The sequence below is a fragment of the Hypanus sabinus genome, chromosome 28, assembly GCF_030144855.1.
Source record: "Hypanus sabinus isolate sHypSab1 chromosome 28, sHypSab1.hap1, whole genome shotgun sequence".
In the NCBI taxonomy this organism is placed as follows: Eukaryota; Metazoa; Chordata; class Chondrichthyes; order Myliobatiformes; family Dasyatidae; genus Hypanus; species Hypanus sabinus.
Genome location: NC_082733.1, coordinates 16,712,263 through 16,731,090, shown reverse-complemented (window position 1 = coordinate 16,731,090; position 18,828 = coordinate 16,712,263). Strand labels below are relative to the sequence as shown.

Below are 18,828 nucleotides of genomic sequence, written 5' to 3'. Positions count from 1 at the left end.
GTCATTTGGCCCACTGAGTCTGCTCCACCATTTTATCACTGCTGATCCATCTTTCCTCTCAGTCCCAACCTCCTGCCTTCTCCCCGTAACCCTTCCTACCCTGACAAATCAAGAACTGATTAAACTCTGCCTTAAATATACATAAAGACTTGGCCTCTACAGCTGCATGTAGCAAAGTATTCCACAGATTCACCACACACTGGCTAAAGAAATTCCTCTTCATCTATGTTCTAAAAATACGCCCCTCTACTCTGAGGGTGTGTTCTCTGGTCTTAGACTCTCCCACCAGAGGAAACATCAAGGCCTTTCACCATTCGATAGGTTTCAATGAGGTCACCATTCATTCTTCTGACTTGCAGTGAATACAGGCCCAGAGCCATCAGATGCTTTTCATGTGACAAGCCATTCAATCCTGGAATCATTTTCGTGAACTTCCTTTGAGCCTTCTCCAGTTTCAGCACATCCTTTCTAAGGGCCCAAAACTGCTCACAATACTCCAAGTGAGGCCTCACCACTGCTTTATAAAGTCTCAACATTACATCCTTGCTTTTATATTCCAGTCCTCTTAAAATGAATGGTAACATTACACTTGCCTTCCTCATCACAGGCTCAATCTGCAAATTAACCTTTAGGGAATCCTGCACAAGGACTCCCAAGTCCCTTTGCACCTCAGTATTTTGTATTTTCTCTCCATTTAGAAAATAGTCAAGCCTTTCACTTCTTCCACCAAAGTACAGTTCCCAACCCTATATTCCATCTATTTCTTTGCCCATTCTTCTAACCTAAGTCCTTCTATAGCCTCTCTACTTCCTCAAAACTACTTGCCCATCAACCTATCTTCATATTGTCTGCAAACTTTGCAACAAAGCCATCAATTCCATCATCCAAATCATTGACATATAATGTAAAAAGAATCAGCCCCATCATAGATGCCTGTGGAACCCCACTAGTCACCAGCACCCAGCCAGGAAAAGCTCCCTTCTTTCCCATTCTTTGCCTACTGCCAATCAGCCACTGCTTTATCCATGCTAGAAACTTTCCTGTAAGACCATAAGCTCATAGCTTGTTAAACAGCCTCACATGTGGCACCTTGTCAAAGACCTTCTGAAATTCCAAGTACGTACACAACATTAACCTATTTTCCTTTCTCTAACCTGCTTGTTATTTCCCCAAAGAATTCCAACAGATTTGTCAATCAAGATTTTCTCTTGAGGAAACCATGCTGACTACCTCCTATTTTATCATGTGCCTCCAATACCCTGAGACCTCATCCTCAATAATCCACTCCAACATCTTCCTAACTACTGAAGTCAGACTAACTGGCCATTACTTTCCTTTCTTCAACTATCTCCCTTCTTGAAGAGTGGAGTGACATTTTCAATTTTCCAGTCACCCAGAACCATTCGAGAATTTAATGAATCATGAAAGATCATTACTAATGTCTCCATAATCATTCAGCCACATCTTTCAGACATCTGGCATGTACAGCATCTGGTCCAAGTGACATATCCACCTTCAGACCTTTCAGTTTTTCAACAACCTTCTCTGTGGTTATGATAACTTCACACACTTCATGCCCCCTGACACCTGGTTCTTCCACCACACTGTTAGTGTCTTCCACAGTGAAGACTGATGCAAAACATTTATGCACCATTTTGACGTCCCCCATTATTACCTCTCCAGCATCATTTTCCAGCAGTCCGATATCCACTCTCGCCTCCCTTTTACACTTTATATACCTGACGAAACTTTTGGTATCCTTTTTAACATTATTGGCTATCTTATTTTTGTGTTCCAAATTTACCTTCTCTTTGTGCAGCAGCAAAAACCTGGCACCCAACATCAGTAAGAGGAAAGAGCTGATTGTGGACTTCAGGGAAAGTCAAAGGAACACATACCAATCCTCATAGAGGGATCAGAAGTGGAGAGAGTGAGCAGCTTCAAGTTCCTGGGTGTCAAGATCTCTGAGGATCTAACCTGGTCCCAACATATTGATGTAGTTATAAAGAAGGCAAGACAGCGGCTATACTTTATTAGGAGTTTGAAGAGAATTAGTATGTCAACAAATACATTCAAAAACTTTTACGGTTGTACTGTGAAGAGCATTTTGACAGGCTACATCACTGTCTGGTATGGAGGGGCTACTGCACAGAACTGAAAGTGGCTGCAGAAGGTTGTAAATCTAGTCCTCTCCCATCTTTGGTACTAGTCTACAAAGTACCTAGTTCAGCTTTAGGGAGCGGCGTCTCAGAAAGGCAGCATCTATTATTAAGGACCTCCAGCACCCAGGGCATGCTCTTTTCTCACTGTTACCATCAGGTAGGAGGTACAGACGCCTAAAAGTACACACTCAGCGATTCAGCAACAGCTTCTTGCCCTCTCTTACCCTCCAATTCCTAAATGGACATTGAATCTTTGGACACTACCTCCCTTTTTTTTAAAAAAAAATACAGTATTTCTGTTTTTGCACATTTTTATACAGTATACATAATTGATTTACTTGTTTATTTATTTTTTTAATTTTATTTATTTTCTCTCTGCTAGATTATGTATTGCATTGAAATGCTGCTGCTAAGCTAACAAATTTCACATCACGTGCCGGTGATAATAAACCTGATTCTGATAATAACTTTTATAATTGCCTTCTGTTGGTTTTTGAAAGCTTCTCAATCCACTAACTTTCCACTTATTTTTGCTCTATTATACGGCCTCGCTTTGGCTTTTATGTTGGCTTTAACTTCTTTTGTCAGCTACCATTGTGTCAATTTGCCTTTAGAGTACCACTTCTTCTTTGGGATGTATATATCCTGTGCCTTCTGAATTGCTTCCAGAAATTCCAGCCACTGTTGTTCTGCCATCATCACTCTTTTCCAATCAATTCTGGTGAACTCCTCTCTCATGGCTCTGTAATTCCCTTTACTCCACTGTAATACTGATACATCTGACTTTAGCATCTCCTTTTCAAATTTCAGAGTGAATTCCATCATATCATGATCACTTTCCCCTAAGGGTTCTTTTACCTTAAGCTCTCTAATCAATTCTGGTTCATTGCACAACACCCAATCCAGAACAGCTGATCCTCTTCTGGGCTCAAGCATGAGCTGCTCTAAAATCCCATCTTGTAGGCACACCAGAACTTCCCACTCCTGTAATCCAGCACCAACCTGATTTTCCCAATCTACCTGTATGTTGAAGTACCCCATGACTAGAGTAACATTGCCCTTTTGGCATGCATTTTCTATCTCCCATTGTAATTTGTAGGTCATATCCTTACTACTGTCTGAGGGTGTGTATACAACTCCCATCGGGGTATTTTTAACCTAGCAGTCCCTCAGCTCTATCCACAACGACTCAATACTTTCCAACCCTAGGTCACCTCTTTCTAATGATTTGATCTCATTTTTTACCAACAGAGCAACACTGTCCCCTCTACCATTTTCTGATTATGTTCAGCTAACGTTATAGAAAAACATTAGTGTGATAATAGGTAATTTGCTAAACAGCACAATTAAAGCTGGTTGCGATTGAGATCTATCGTGTAATAGAAAACACTTATCTCATAGTGGGAGGGATGCAGCAGGCCAGGCAGCATCTATGGAAAAGAGTAAACAGAACGTTTTGGCCCAAGAGCCTTCATCAGGACTTGAAAGGAAGGGGGAGCGAACCAGACCAAGAAGGTAGGGCGAGGGAGGAGGAGATAATACAACGTGGCAAGTGACAGCTGAAACTGGGAGAGGGGAAGGGGCCGTACAGAGCTGGGAAGTTGACTGGTGAAAGAGGTAAGGGGGAGCCTGATAGGAGGACAGAGGACCATGGAAGAAAGGGAAAGGGGAGGAGCACCAAATGGCGCTGATGGGAAGGCAAGGAGAGAGAAGGAAACAGGAATTGGGAATGGTGAAGGAGAGGAGGGGTGGGGCAATTACTGGAAGTTTGAGAAATCGCTGTTAGTGCCATCAGGTTAGAGGCTACCTTGATGGAATATAGGGTGTTGCTCCTCCAACCTGAGTGTGGTCTCATTGTGGCAGTAGAGGAGGCCTTGGACTGACATGTCAGAATGGGAATGGGAAGTAGAATTGAAATGGGTGGCCACTGGGAGACCCTGCTTTTTGTGGTGTATGCAGCAAAGGTGTTTGATGAAGCAGTCTCCCAATCTACGTCAGGTCTCTCTGATATACAGGAGACCACACCGGGAGCATTGGATAAAGTAGATGACCCCAACAGACTCACACGTGAAGTGTTGCCTCACCTAGAAGGAATGTTTGGGCCTAAACAGTAGCGAGGGAGGAAGCGTAGGGTAGGCACTTGATCCACTTGCAAGGATAAGTACCAGGAGGGAGATCAGTGGGGAGGGACAAATATTTCAGATACTACATAATGGGAAGTTGTTCTATTATGTTTATAAAAGATTTTCCACTGATAAGGGAGGACTTCTTCTCTGGACTGTGGTTGTCAGTGATGACAATAGCCTTAAAAGAGAGAAGATATTCTTAAACTCATTGCTTCTAGGAACCCCCAAATGGAGCTGTGAGAACAATCGTTCTCTGAGTAATTGTTTTTTTTCTTGAATTTTTTTAAGGAAACTTTCTTTTTGAAGCATTGCCATGAGTGGAGGCAAGAGGTATTGAAGACTCTAATATTTGTTAATGCCAAGGGTCTTTACAAGCAGAAGGGTTGTGAAAGATGTGCTTACTTTAATAGTGCAATGTTAGTAACTGATTTTTTCTCCTCTGAACACTTTGATAGGATCAGAACCATATTGAAATAAACTAGTGTTTTGCAAAACGCCGCCCTCGTGACAACCAACGTCTGTAATGTGTGAACTTCTGTCATGCCTGGTTGTCTCAAATCAAGTCCTGACATAGCTGTATTAACAACAGTTTCTGTGCAAGCAAGAAGGGCTCCTAATGATCTGCAGATGCTGTCTCTAGTCAAGTAGTTTTGGCTTAATACTTCTCCTTGTATTTCACTGTAAATAGGCTGTAAACTATTCACAAATGCTTCCTAGTGTTCCCCCTTCTGATGTATAGCTGGTACCATAGTGTGAAACTGATCATCTCTCTGATATGAACAGGCATACCTAACACTCACTTTGTTACCTTGCTTTGGGCACATTCAGAGTCTTGAGGTTATCCACTAACACGACCCTATCAAAACTAAATGGAAGCCTCACTGAAACACAGAACTTTAGTCATACTTTCTAAATGCATTAGTGACCTTACACATCCTCTCCCTGCACTAGGGCACCCAGATCTCCAGCAGATTCTTTTCATGATGAGGAATTATAAATTTCAAAGTTAACACCATTTATTCTCAGAGATCTCTGGAAGTTCTTTTAATCTGTTTAAGTGGACAGTTTACCTTATTCGCACAATGACTTTTCATCTTCCACGGCTTTCTCCTCTAGATTGATCTGTCATCATCCAAAACCTGCTCTTTGTTCTGACCTGTTGTAGTACAGTTCACATCTGTCCCTGTAACTTCCACTAAAGCTATGCAATCTCCCACTCACATACCTTGATGGAGAAAAGTTTGAGGCTATGTCCACACTACACCGGATAAATCCGTAACCGATGCTTTTTCTCTTCGTTTTTACCCTTCGTCCACAGTAAAACAGCATTTTCATCCCCCAAAACCGGAGCTTTTCAGAAACGTTTTCCAGGGTGGGTATTTTTGAAAACGCTGCTCGGGCAGATCAGTGTGGACGGGGTAACCGGAGAAATCTGCAAACGTTGTCAGACGGTAGCACGCCATTTCATTGTTTTATTGAAGGCAACCCAACAATTTCAGAACAGACAACGAGACTGAAGCCAGAAGAGTTAGAAATGTACGCACCAAATAATTTGACCCATAACTTACTGAATAAATAAGTACGCTCACTTTGCCCTGTTTTCTGTCCTTGCTTGTATGAAGGTGGTTTACCTATTTATGCAAGTACTTCTCTGACAATAGATGTGTAACAGCCTAATGTAACATTTAATGGAAATACAAGATAATACTGACGCAGACATGTTTTACACATTTAATGAGGAGCTTTATTAATGCAACAGAGTCAGTCAGTTTTTCAACGTTCGTCATCAGCCGGGTCATACTGCCCATGAACTCCCCTGTCAGTTGCCTCCATGCAATCCAGTATTTGTTTTTTTTTTACTTTTAAGTCTTCCTGCACGAGAGCCAACAGCTGCCCGTCATTTAAGTTTTTCTAGTCTGTAACTGCACAAACACGCAGCGTCTTTCACGGCGAGATTCGACACCAAACATGTCGCTTGCTTTCGATGGATGTGTCCTGCGCATGCGCAGTAGGAGGAGATTTGCCAAAATCTCTGTTTCAATGTGGACAGACATAAATTCAAAAACGCGTAGTGTGGACGCCTATTGTTTTTACGCAAAACCGGTGTTTTCAAAATTATCCGGTCTAGTGTGGATGTAGCCTGAGTTGACCAGCAATCTAAAATGTATTAACAAATACTTTACTAGATATTATGACGTGCAAATATGTTGAGGGCATAGCCATACACACAAAAATCATTTTATCTTTGCAAAGACTTGTTACTATAGTAACATTCACTCAATTTCACTTGCCTCATCATTGAAATATTCTCACAACCAATGGACTCACTTCCAAGGACTCTTCATCTCACATTCTGACATTTATTGCTTATTTATTTACTAGTATTATTTCTTCATTTGTATTTGCAGTTTGTCTGTGCTCTGGTGAAACACCTTAGTTTGGTGGTCTTTCATTGATTCTATTATGTTATTATTCTATAGATTTATTGAATTACCCACAAGGAAAATTAATCTCAGGGTTGTATACATGGTGAAATACATGTACTCTGATGATAAATTTAGTTTGAACTTTGAACATAGCAGGGTTCCAGAACACAAGTTTGTACTTACAATAAACAAATACTTCAGGATTTCCAGCTGATATCCTCTTTGAAAAGTTCAGACTAACTCTGAATTGTCCAGAACCTTTTAGGAGAAGGAATGCATTCACATTTTTGTTTTATTGATCAGTGTTTGGATCTCTTGCAGAAGGCAAGATTACAGTAGCAGATTCCACTAAAGGGATCATATATCCTACTCAAACAAACTGGAGAATCTCAATCCTTTTTAACACAATATATATTCATGTTAAGGATGGAATGCTAAGAACTTAACAACTGTTCATTCTGTATTTGTATTCTCAGGCAAACCTGTCACCAGCAATAGAGCTTCATGCCCAAAGATAATTCACTATGGAACATAAAGTGGATTAAGATCACAATCCATACCTGGCCCTCCCGTCTGTTAACTTAAATGGACAGAAAGGTGGGCCGATTTCTTATTGCCACATGAGCCTCTGCTCATTCCTTCATGAGCCACACCCAAGTAATCCAAGATAGCTGGACGCATAGCCCAGACACAGTCTCCCATGAGTAATGGATTGGCTTGGAATGATGACATCAAAGCTAGATAAATCCAGAAGGGGCACGCTTCCAACTGATAATTTTGATGATGGCCTCCTCTCATCCTGAAAAACAGACTTAGTTGTAATGAAACTGTCTGTCAGCTCTTACATTGACTTTTAACAGGGTATAAATGTTATGGAAAAAGCAATGCAGGTCATCATTAAGTGGCCAAATTAATTAAACTTATTCACTTTAAATTACAGAGTGGCTCTCAGCATAATCGTTAATAGGCTGCATAAGTCAGCAATCCCAATTAAAAGATAGCGATGGGCACTTTGCCCTACTGCACCTTCCATCATAGCCAGAGTGAACAAGGAGATGAATTGGTGAAGAATCATGCACTGAAAACAGAGACACGAGAACAGCTACTTCCCTTCAAGCATTCGGTCTGTGAACCAACTGGCACAACCCTAATCACTACTACAGTTTAGCAACATTATGAATACTTTGATCACTTTGCACTAACAAAGACCCCATTTTATTGTTCTCTTTATGTGATTTCTTAAAAAATATGTATAATTTATGATTAACTTATGTTTTCGCTTGATGTTATTTGAACCTTTGATGCCACTGCAAGTAGTTTTTCATTGCACTTCTACATATACTAACTTATGCATGACTATGAACCGAATTTTAATTCTCGACTTTGACTTTGAAGCACTAATAATACTTTTGCTTCCTGAATACTGTTGGGTCTATCTTATAGATTTTGGGCTGATGATTATGAAAAGCACCACAAAATTTCATGCAACATGCAACATTTCTAAAAATTTTCTAAATTTCTTATTTCAATTCATAGTTCAAGTTAGAATAACTGATGACAAAGTTAAGGAAGGCATTTTTGTTGGTCCACAGATTATACGGGCCGTCAATGACAGACAATTTGAATGAACTTCTAGTGGGGCTGGAGAAAGTCGCATGGAAGGTATTCAAGGATGTTGTTAAAAAGTTTCTTGGCAACTACAGAGCACCAAACTACATGTAGCTGGCTGACAACATGCTTCAAGTATACAAAACCATGAAGCGCAACATGTCTCAAAGATTCATTTTCTGTATTTCCATTTAGACTTTTTCACTGCTGCCGTTGATGAGCACGGTGAAAGGTTTCACCAGAACATGGAGAAACAGTATCAGGGCAACTGGAATCCATCAATGCTGGCTGATTATTGTTCAAAACTTAAGCCAGACAACTCAGATGCTAAGTACAAATGAAAATCATCAACAAAACATTTTTAGATTGTTTGAACCATTGCATATCATCATATAAGGTAACTAAATGCCTTTTATTCAACAAAATATAATTTTTCGTTGTCCAAATTCCTACTTTTTTTAATTACAGCTTCAGGTGGTCTATCATAAACAAAAAGAAATTGAGGAATCAATGCTTTTGAAAAAAATTGTTGTCCAATGTAATCTCTTCTTGGAAGCCTTGGTAGGTACCTTCCTTAAGCACTAAGAATGTGACTTTAACATCTACAATACTAACCCATTACACCTCTCGACTTATTGAGATCTTTGCATATAGGTGTACCTAAAGATTACAGTGCTATCTAATCTTCCAACATTATACCAGGATCATTGTTGACTTGTATAATTCTTGCTATGCCTCACTGAAGGTCTATGCAACAGAATGGAAAAGGATGGTATAAATAAATTTAACATATATTGAATGTGACTGGTCAGTCTGAAATGACAACAGAAACTCCATCAATGCTTTATATTCAACTCTTCAGTCTTTGTACAGAAAGGACCCATTTTGGAGCCCACTTGAACATGTGTACTTCAACTGCTGCTGGTATTCCACAATCATATAACCATACAACAATCACAGCACGGAAACAGGCCAACTCGGCCCTCCTAGTCCGTGCCGAACTCTTAATCTCACCTAGTCCCACCTACCCGCACTCAGCCCATAACCCTCCACTCCTTTCCTGTCCATATACCTATCCAATTTTACCTTAAATGACACAACTGAACTGGCCTCTACTACTTCTACAGGAAGCTCATTCCACACAGCTATCACTCTCTGAGTAAAGAAATACCCTCTCGTGTTTCCCTTAAACTTCTGCCCCCTAACTCTCAAATCATGTCCTCTCATTTGAATCTCCCCTACTCTCAATGGAAACAGCCTATTCACATCAACTCTATCTATCCCTCTCAAAATTTTAAATACCTCGATCAAATTCCCCCCTCAACCTTCTACGCTCCAATGAATAGAGACCTAACTTGTTCAACCTTTCTCTGTAACTTAAGTGCTGAAACCCAGGTAACATCCTAGTAATTTGTATCTGCACTCTCTCTAATTTATTGATATCTTTCCTATAATTTGGTGACCAGAACTGTACACAATAAATAGCACAATCCAATACCCACCCCACACTCTGCCCCCACACATCCATCAGATGAAGCACCACACTAAATGGCACTGGCTCGGAGAGAAAGTAGCACATAACCAAGTTATCAACAGCCATCTAACCCAGTATAAGAGTTTCCTTTGCACCAGGACTGTGGACTTCAATTAGCCTAACAGCATCATTGCAGAGCCACCTCACCAGTCTCACCAACATCTCAGGAACAAAGCAACACAAGCTTGCAAACTTCTTCCAGCTTTGGAAGATTGCAAATGACAGACCTGCTTCCCCGACCACAAGGCAACACAAGTTTCATTTTCAAAAATTACCTGCTTGGGCCTATTCCATTCCATCACCCTCACCTAACTGCAGCTCTGGACTGATCTCATCATTCTAATCTTTGCACAAAGTTGCAATAACATCCTAAGGGTCCAGTCCACATTTTTAAAGAAGCTCCTATCACACATCTTGGTGCTACAACCCAATCTGCTCTTCTTCAACAGTGGCCACCTCGTAAATGCTCACATGTCTACGGCCTTTGTGCGCTAGCAGATCCGCGCACATCAGTAGCTCTTTTTTGTTAAGAATAATCTCAGGGTGTTAAAAGCAGCCCAATCAATTTGTGTATGTTTTATAGAAGACAGATGTATAACCTGATTTGAAAAGTTAAACAGAAAACAAATCTAAAGACTAATTTAGAAAAGGGGTTTATAGTTTGCAAAGTCTGCTTCAAACATCTTCTGTAACCAGTGCTCCCCCAGGCCATAGGTCAAGGGGGTGTCTGAGCTAACTATTGTAGGACATCCTAGCTCATAATGTTTTTAACTTATTACCAAACAAAATGTCAATACCAATTATACATTCGTAAATTATGATGTTTTCAGTAAAAAGTGATAAAACTTTTAAGTATAGATGCATTTGCACCAACTTGCTTACAGCTAGCAAACATATTGAAACAGTAGTAAATGTTGGTGTTTTTTTTTAATATAAACATTGCCATTTTGAAAATTGCCAAAAGTATTTTTTTCATGAAAGTGCATTGTATATTTTTGTCCATTGAAATTCTTTTATACACTGTATGTGTAATCAAACAGAATTCTCCTCGAGAACATTCGACAAAGAATGCACTGCATTTTACTGCATGAAACTTATAAACACAAGAGATTCATTCTGCAACAGCAGGGAATCCAGAATAACACATACAAAGTGTTGGAGGAACGCAGCCGGTCGGGTAGCATCAATGGAAAGGAACAAAGAGTTGACGTTTCGGACTGAGACCTTTCATGAGAGAAACTAAGAATACACAGTGATGGCCCCGAGCATCAAGCATGAGAATTCATCGTCCAAAATCACTTCTCTCACTTGTCCCATCCTTACCCTTGCTTCAGTGGATGGATGGAATTGATTCTGAAATTTATTAACGAGCTTAATTGGGGAAAAATATACTCAAAATCTGAAATATGAAGTATCCATGGTAAGGCATTAAGTTAACTTAACAGAATTATGCCTGTTTTAATATCAGCAACAACTTGAAAACGAACAGTTTGATAAAAAAAGAATTAAGGAAAAAAATGTCAATTTCATGTGCACGTATGAGTTTGTAACACTAAGGAAAATTAGACGGGAACCTCACAATTCATCAGTTTAGTCGCCAATTGAGAACGCACAGCTCTGAAAAGCATACCTTTCTCTTGAGTCAGAAAGCCATCTCTCTAACAGTTCTGTCACATCAGTCTAGTACTTGGAGATACAACAGATGCATTTAACATACCATTCCAGTCAGAAGAGATAGCCTCCTAATAAGTTAGTCTGGTTACAGTAATCTCCCGCTTTCTGATATGATATTCGTCAGGAAAGGTGTCTTACACAGCACTGAGACTTATGGTAGCACAGTAATCAGAAAGAGATATTATTTTTCATTTATGTGGCCATTTCTTGTTAAATATCCCCAGTACTGATACAGTGCACAATAAATTTCTATTCATATATATAATTGTAGTAGTCTGAAGCCAAACCAAACCAAAAGATCTTAAGATTAGTTTTATTTGTCACATGTACATTGAAACATCAACACATACAGTGAAATGTTTTGTTGTGTCAACAGACAACACAGTCTGAGACGTTCTGGGGCCAGCCTGCAAGTGTCACCATGCTTCCAGTGCCAGCACAGCATGGCCAAAAATACTAACTAAATCTTGTATTTCTTTGGAATTTGGGAGGAAACCAGAGCACCTGGAGGAAACACACATGGTCATGAGAGAACATACAAACTCCTTACAGACAGTGGCGGGATATTCAACATCTCTACTACCCCAGTATGTCCCAGTTCATCACCAATAAACAGACTAAATATCCAAAATCACTGTTCCATTTCTTTTGGAATTGCTCAGACTTTGTACAGTCCTGACGAGGGATCTCGGCCCAAAACCTCGACTGTTTATTCCTTTCCAGAGATGCTGCCTGAAGTGCTAAGTTACTGCAAGATTTTTGTGTTTATTTCTCCATACAAGTTGTAATGTGATTTGGTGGTGTGCTACAAAAGAGATCTAGGACCTTGGTGAATGAGTTTGCAGCAGTCTTGCCATCCAATGCAAATTAAAACAGAGAAGTAAAAATCTTTAAATTGAAACATTAACTGATTTAACTCCTCCTTCCTTATGTCCTATGGTCCACTTTCCTCTCCTATCAGATTCCTTCTTCTCCTGCTCCTGATACTTCCCACCCACTTGGCTTCACCTATCACCTTCCAGTTAGCTTCCTTCCCCTCCCCCCACCATTTTATTCTGGCATTTTCCCCCTCCCTTCTCAGTCCCAGAGAAGGGTCTTGGCCCAAAATGTCGACTGTCTATTCATTGCTATAGATGCCGCCTGACCTGCTGACTTCCACCAGTTCTTTGTGCATGTATTAAATTGGATTTACAGCATGTGCATTTACTGTTTACTGTTTTCTCTGATCTCCCTTGCCACAGATAACACCTGACCTGCTAAATGTTACCAACATCTTCTGTTTTCGTCTCAGATTTTCAGCATCTGCAGTTTAAAAAAAAGTTTTGTAACAAGGAGCTGGAAAGTAGGCATTAAGTTGTCCATTTGCAAACTGGTGAAACTAGGGCATATCAGAAAGTACTAAAATAAAGAGCAGTAATTTTCACTTATAATCAGTGAGCGTTTAAATATAACAAAATGCTATTTTGGCTGGTAGGTTACCTGCATTACTTTCACAGCAGAAATGTTTTTGCGTCATTGGTATCTAAGAGCCAGATTTTCTGATCTGTACAATTGTCTGCAGTCACTTCTAGTTACTTTTCCATGTATTTGCAACAATTGGAAATGCAAATTTAAAATAATGGCAATGTGAATCTGGGACCCATTAGATTTCTGCTATTATCAATTACCTCTGAGATTTAAGAATAGGAAAACCAAATAAAAGTCAGATAAAGAAAAAAACAAAGAGGTAAGTTTTTCACACAGAGAGTGATGGGTGTGTGGGATGCACTGACAGCACAGGTGGTAGAGGCGGATCAAATAGGATCTTTTAAGGAACTCTTACATACGAGACTGGTAAATTAAGAGACTTGTAGGTACATGGAGCTTAGAAAAATAGAGGGCTCTGTGGTAGGGAAATTCTAGGCAGCTTCTACAGTAGGTTACATGGTCAGCACAACATTGAGGGCTGAAGAGCCTGTAATGTGCTGTAGATTTCTGTTTCTAAAGAGAGAAAGAGAATGGATGGCAGAAGATCGTAGTTCAATAGTCCCATGTAATATCAAAGAAAGTATGCAACATACAACCTGAAATTCTTGTTCTTCGCAGACATCTACAAAAACAGAAGAGTGCCCCAACGAACAAATGAATGATGGTGAAAACGTAAGAATTCCAAAAAGCCCCCCCCCACCACAGAGGAGCAACAGAAGAACAATGATCCTTCCCTTCCCCCACTTATTTCAGCAAAAAAACCCATCAGCACCCTCAACCCGCCAAGCAAGGAATAGCAAAGCCCCAAGAAAGGCCATGATCTGCAGTTCAATAAAATCTAATCGTTCACCCAACAGATTCAACATAACATAGGCTCTCTTGCTTTCTAATTAAGGGACAGAGGGGTGTCACATAACAAGAGGGGAGACGAACAGGACAAAATAATAAAATAAATTAATTTAATTATTAGCTGGATTGAGATACCATGGTTTCAGCTGTTCCTTTTTTGGGTTGTGGATAGCAGAAGTACACAGAAGACACAAGAAATGCCGGAATCCGGATCAACATCTGGATGCATGGTTTTGATCCAAAATGTCAACAGCTCCTTTCCGCTCACAGATGCTGCTTGACTCGTTGAGTTCTTCCAGCAGATTGTTTCCTGATGTAGGAACTGGTGATTATAAATATCATGAAGTACCAACCTGTCCTTTCAGCAGCGAGTTCATTTCATTTTAAGGTTGTAAATGTGGCAATACTTGAAGCCTGCAGAGGCCGAGGTTGAACTGCGGATTTTGTGGCACTAACTGGAGTAATCAAGGTACTTTAGCAATGAGAAACTCACAATTCACTGCATTTCTTTCCCTCAACTCAAATCATTGATTATATGCATTTAACTTGACATTATTCACCCAGAAATTTTGCAGAGAGTAGAATTGTGAAACAAGGTAATTCAAATCATTGCTCAGTTTGATTAAAGACATTCATTTTCTGATTCTGTGCATCAAAGGAATCTGACACCTGCACCTTAATTAAGCACACAAAGCAGTTAAAAACTCCAGCTGATGGCAATTGAAGAATAGAATCTAAGAGTTTTGGCCTGTGCGGTGGTGAGAGTGCTGGCTGCTGACCCTGGTTCAGAGCAGATGTGAATTATTGATTTTTCAATAATTTCCAGTTGGTGTTTTAGTCATATTTAGTCTAAAGATTTGAATTAAGCTAGGTGTGCAGCAGGGCAGATGGAAACTTAATGCTAAAAATGAATTAACGCGTATTTTGATTTAAATATATTTACGTCAAGGATAGTGCCAGCCCACAAGTGAAGGAGGACATTCTCATTACCAACATCAAAAGAGAATGAGCAATTCATATGTGAATAACTGCTATCAGATTTCCCACTGTGCGGGAAATATTTTAAATGAATGATTTGTCCAATTCTCAGCTGAGATATTGGGTGGGCACAGTGATGTCTTGATGTACTGCATGTTCTACCTGTGAGCACGTGAGTTTTTCTCCCGGAGTTCCAGTTCCATGAGCCCAAAAGACATAGGAGCAGAATTAGGCCATTCAGCCCACAGTCTGCTCCACCATTAATTTATGCCTGACTTTATTTTCCCTTTCTCATGTCTACTCCTTGTAACCTTTGGCACACTTTCTAATCAAGGACCTAAATCAACCTCTGCTTTAAATTCCTTTGCTTCCAGTCAATTTAGAGATTCAATGGAGAATTTATTTTATAATACTGTGTAACATATAGAAAAAATGAAACAAAAGAATGTTGGGTTTTTATGGAATAAGATCCATAAAGTCACAAGTTTACCGGATTATCAGAGATTAACTGTAGTTATATCCCTACCCATGATCCAAAGACGTGAGCTGGTGGATTAATTGTAATTTGCCCGCAGTGTTTAGACAAGAGGAAGAATGCTAGAATCTTGGGGGAATTGATGAGAATAAGAACAAATCAAAATGGGCTAGGGTAGGAATAATATAGGTAGTTGATTGCCAGCATGGTCTTGGTGAGAGAAGTGGCCAGTTTCCATTTTATATCCCTCTATAACTCTTTAAAACACAGACATTTTTATAGAAATCTGAGTGCACTTTAAAGGGTGTGATGGGGTGGAGTTAATTATTAGGATAGCAATCCGTTTAGTTCCTGTTTCAACACAAAGAATCCTAATTGAGGTGGTTAGTATGGGGTGGGGATGCTGATGATGTGGCACCTCTCCCAATGTGTGAGATGACCACAATGGATATCCCACTTCCCAAAGTGTGGTCAAACACTTCACAAGCAACAGTGCCACCCCTTGTGTCCTTGACGTGGAAGTCGCAACGAGTTTCAGATTCAGGGCGGGAATAGACCAGTTGTGCTTCCAGGTGGCTTATCACAGCAGAAGTTTCTGCCCCACACAGAGATCATTTAAGATCCACTTCATCGGTACATGGAGAGGTGGGGCTTAGAGGAATGTGGACCAGAATCAGGAAATTGTGACTAACTGAGTGGCACCACAGCTGGCATAGACTTGTTGGGTGGATGAGTTCGCAGCATTCTCTATTGAATCAGAATCAGGTTTGTTATCACTGACACACGGTGGGATGTGAAATTTCTTGTCTTGTGGCAGCAGTACTGTGCAATAAATTAAAAAAACATAAATTACAATAAGAAAAAAAATAAATGAATTGTGCAAAAACTGAGCAAAGTAGTGAGGTAGTGTTTATTGTCCATCCAGAAATCTAATGGCAGAGGAGAAGTAGTTGTTCCTAAAATGTTTGTGGATTGTGTGCCATCCGGGTCCTGTATCTCCCTTTTGATGGTAGTAATGAGACGAGGGCATGACCTGGAAATGGTGTCCTTCATGATGGATGCCGACTTCTTGAAGCGTTGCCGTTTGTAGATGTCCACAATGGTGGGGAGGCTCATGCCCGTGAAAGAACTGGCTGTTTACGACCCTCTGCCTCATTTTTTCAATCCTGTGCATTACAAGACGGTGATGCAACCAGTTAGAATGCTCTCTGTGGTACATCTTTACAAATTTCCTAGAGTCTTTTGTGACAGATTCCTTCACTCTGCCATAGCCGGTGGGGGTGGGAGGTGGAGTTAGTGGGGATAAGCTCCAACTACCCATTAAATTCTCCCAATGGCATGCATCTCAAATAGCTCTGACAACCAAGTCCAACTCCTAGCCTTCACCTTTGGCTACTAAGCCTTGTGGAACCATTTCTACTGACAAGAGAAGGGTAAAGGTGGGCTAATGGCACAAAACCAGTCGCTCTGGACAAATTGGGCTCGTCAACTGTGGTTGGCAGCTCACCTAAGAGAAGGAAAACCTTGATCTCAAACCTCTGCATCCATACCCATGCATAAGGAGTAATCCCTGAGGAAAATTCTGGAGCTGGAGTCCCTAAGGCAGTTGTACTTTGAGTTCTACACTGACTTGCACCTCTTGCAAAGCTGATGGTGCCAAAGTGTATCGGTCTCTGCCGTCCCTTTGGATTTATCAGCTGCATGGAGAGGGGGAGCCTGCCACATGGGCAACAGCTTGCTCTCCATATTGTACTGCCTAAGCTTGTGTATCGACTTCAATGGGGTCGGCTAGGACATACCAAATCTCCTCAAACTCCAAATAAAATATAGTCACTGGCATCCCTTCTTTGTAACTGGATCAATATGTTGGGTCCCAGATAGACCTTCAGAGATGTTGACACACAGGAACATGAAACTTCTCACCTTTCCCACTGCAGACCCCTTGATGAGGATTGGTGTGTGGTCTCTTGATTTCCCCTTCCTGAGGTCCACTATCAATTCTCTGATCTTATTGATGTTGAGTCCAAGGTCGTTGTATGGCACCACTCAACCAGCTGAACGATATTACTCACGTATACCTCCTCGTCACTATCTGAGATTCTGCTGACTCTGTGCTCTGTAGCATTGCTCTATGACCCTAAGATTGCATTAGTTAAATCCATTTTCCTTCACATCACAGTGGGAAAGCAGAAGTGGAATTTCCAAGCACTCAGCCTACCAGCTATTTTAAGTGAATGAGCCACTAGTAGCTTAGTTTCTTTATTTGATCAGTACACACATAGAAAATGGCCCAGCATTGAATGTCAACTTGTCTTTTCTCTTCATAATATTCCTCAGAGTTTCTAGCATTTTTTAAAATTTTAGACTTCGCTTAGGGAAAGTGAAGGCTCTGTTGAAGGCCATCTGACAGGGGCAAGGCTCTGGAAATGGTCAATAGTACAAGAGCAGAGAAGGCTTAGCCAGAGGTCTCTGGGAGTAAGCACCTCATGGTTCTAATCTGAAAAATAAAAGTATCTCACTTCAGAGCAAGACAATGAGGTAGATGATACTTCATTCTCCCAGTTTTATGCTTGGAGAAGTACATCCACATTGACTCATTCTGTAACTAGTGTGCAATAGCCTGCTGGATATTCCATGCTTGCCAATCTTCTGAGACACAGTCCAACTTCTACAGGAATGAGAATCTAAGACTGTTTTATGATGGAAGGAAAAGTGACAGAATAAGTGCAGCTTTTTGTTGAGATCTCAGAATTATAAATTCAGCAAGATCAAAATTGATTGCTGGTATATGGTGGCAAAGGAATGACCATTTTAATCTGATGCCAGTGCATTGGAAGCCAATGGAAAGAACAACTGATAAATAGACTGTGCAAGGAAAGGAATTTGGCTACTGGTTCATTTCCCAGTAGAATACAATTAAGCTAATTCTTTTTAAAAAAAACTGTGTAATGGGGATTTTGAAGCCTGGTTTCATCATCCATTGCAGCAATGTTAGTGACTAATGACACAGGCAGAGACCATTCAGCCCATAAGTTCTATGCCAGTTCCTGGAGATCAATCCCATTTGTCTCATTCTAACTCTCCTTATTTCCCTAAATGACTGCAGCCTACTCCATCTCATAGATGCTCATAAATTCTGCTCCTGATTCCTTTCTACTATTAACCTACACTACAGGGTGACTGACAATTAACCAACCAACGTGCCTTTGGGTTGTGCTGGGAAGCTGAGGAAAATAACATGAGGACTCTGCAGAGACAGCATCGAACCTGGGTCCATGGAGATGTTGGCAGCATCACTAATTGCTGCACTGCTGTGACCAAGGAGAGAACAAGACTTCTAACTGTAGGACAAGGGAAGGTTTGGAATTCACTGGATGCTCTGCATGGCTGCAGCACTACCCCAACACTCATCCACTCTGTCCTCTATTAGAAGCTGAGTACCAGTGTCTGCAGATGTGCTTTCCCAGGATGACGGAGGATTTATGTTTCCAGACTGCTAGCAGCTTGAAGATAGTGAGGCCTTACTCTG

General features: G+C 40.6%; 1 protein-coding gene across 4 annotated transcripts in view; it reads right to left on the bottom strand.

The window, feature by feature from the left end:
* Nucleotides 1-18,828, bottom strand: part of LOC132382451 (zinc finger protein basonuclin-2-like) — a 318,584-nt gene that overhangs the window by 146,532 nt on the left and 153,224 nt on the right. The window contains exon 1 of one of the 4 annotated variants that reach the window (XM_059952661.1): nt 13,982-14,063. The exons of the other annotated variants lie outside the window; for them this stretch is intronic. Coding sequence (XP_059808644.1) covers nt 13,982-13,984 — 3 coding nt within the window. The 5' untranslated portion in view covers nt 13,985-14,063. Of the gene's footprint in view, nt 1-13,981; nt 14,064-18,828 lie in introns of those variants that run through there. 4 annotated transcript variants of the gene reach the window in all.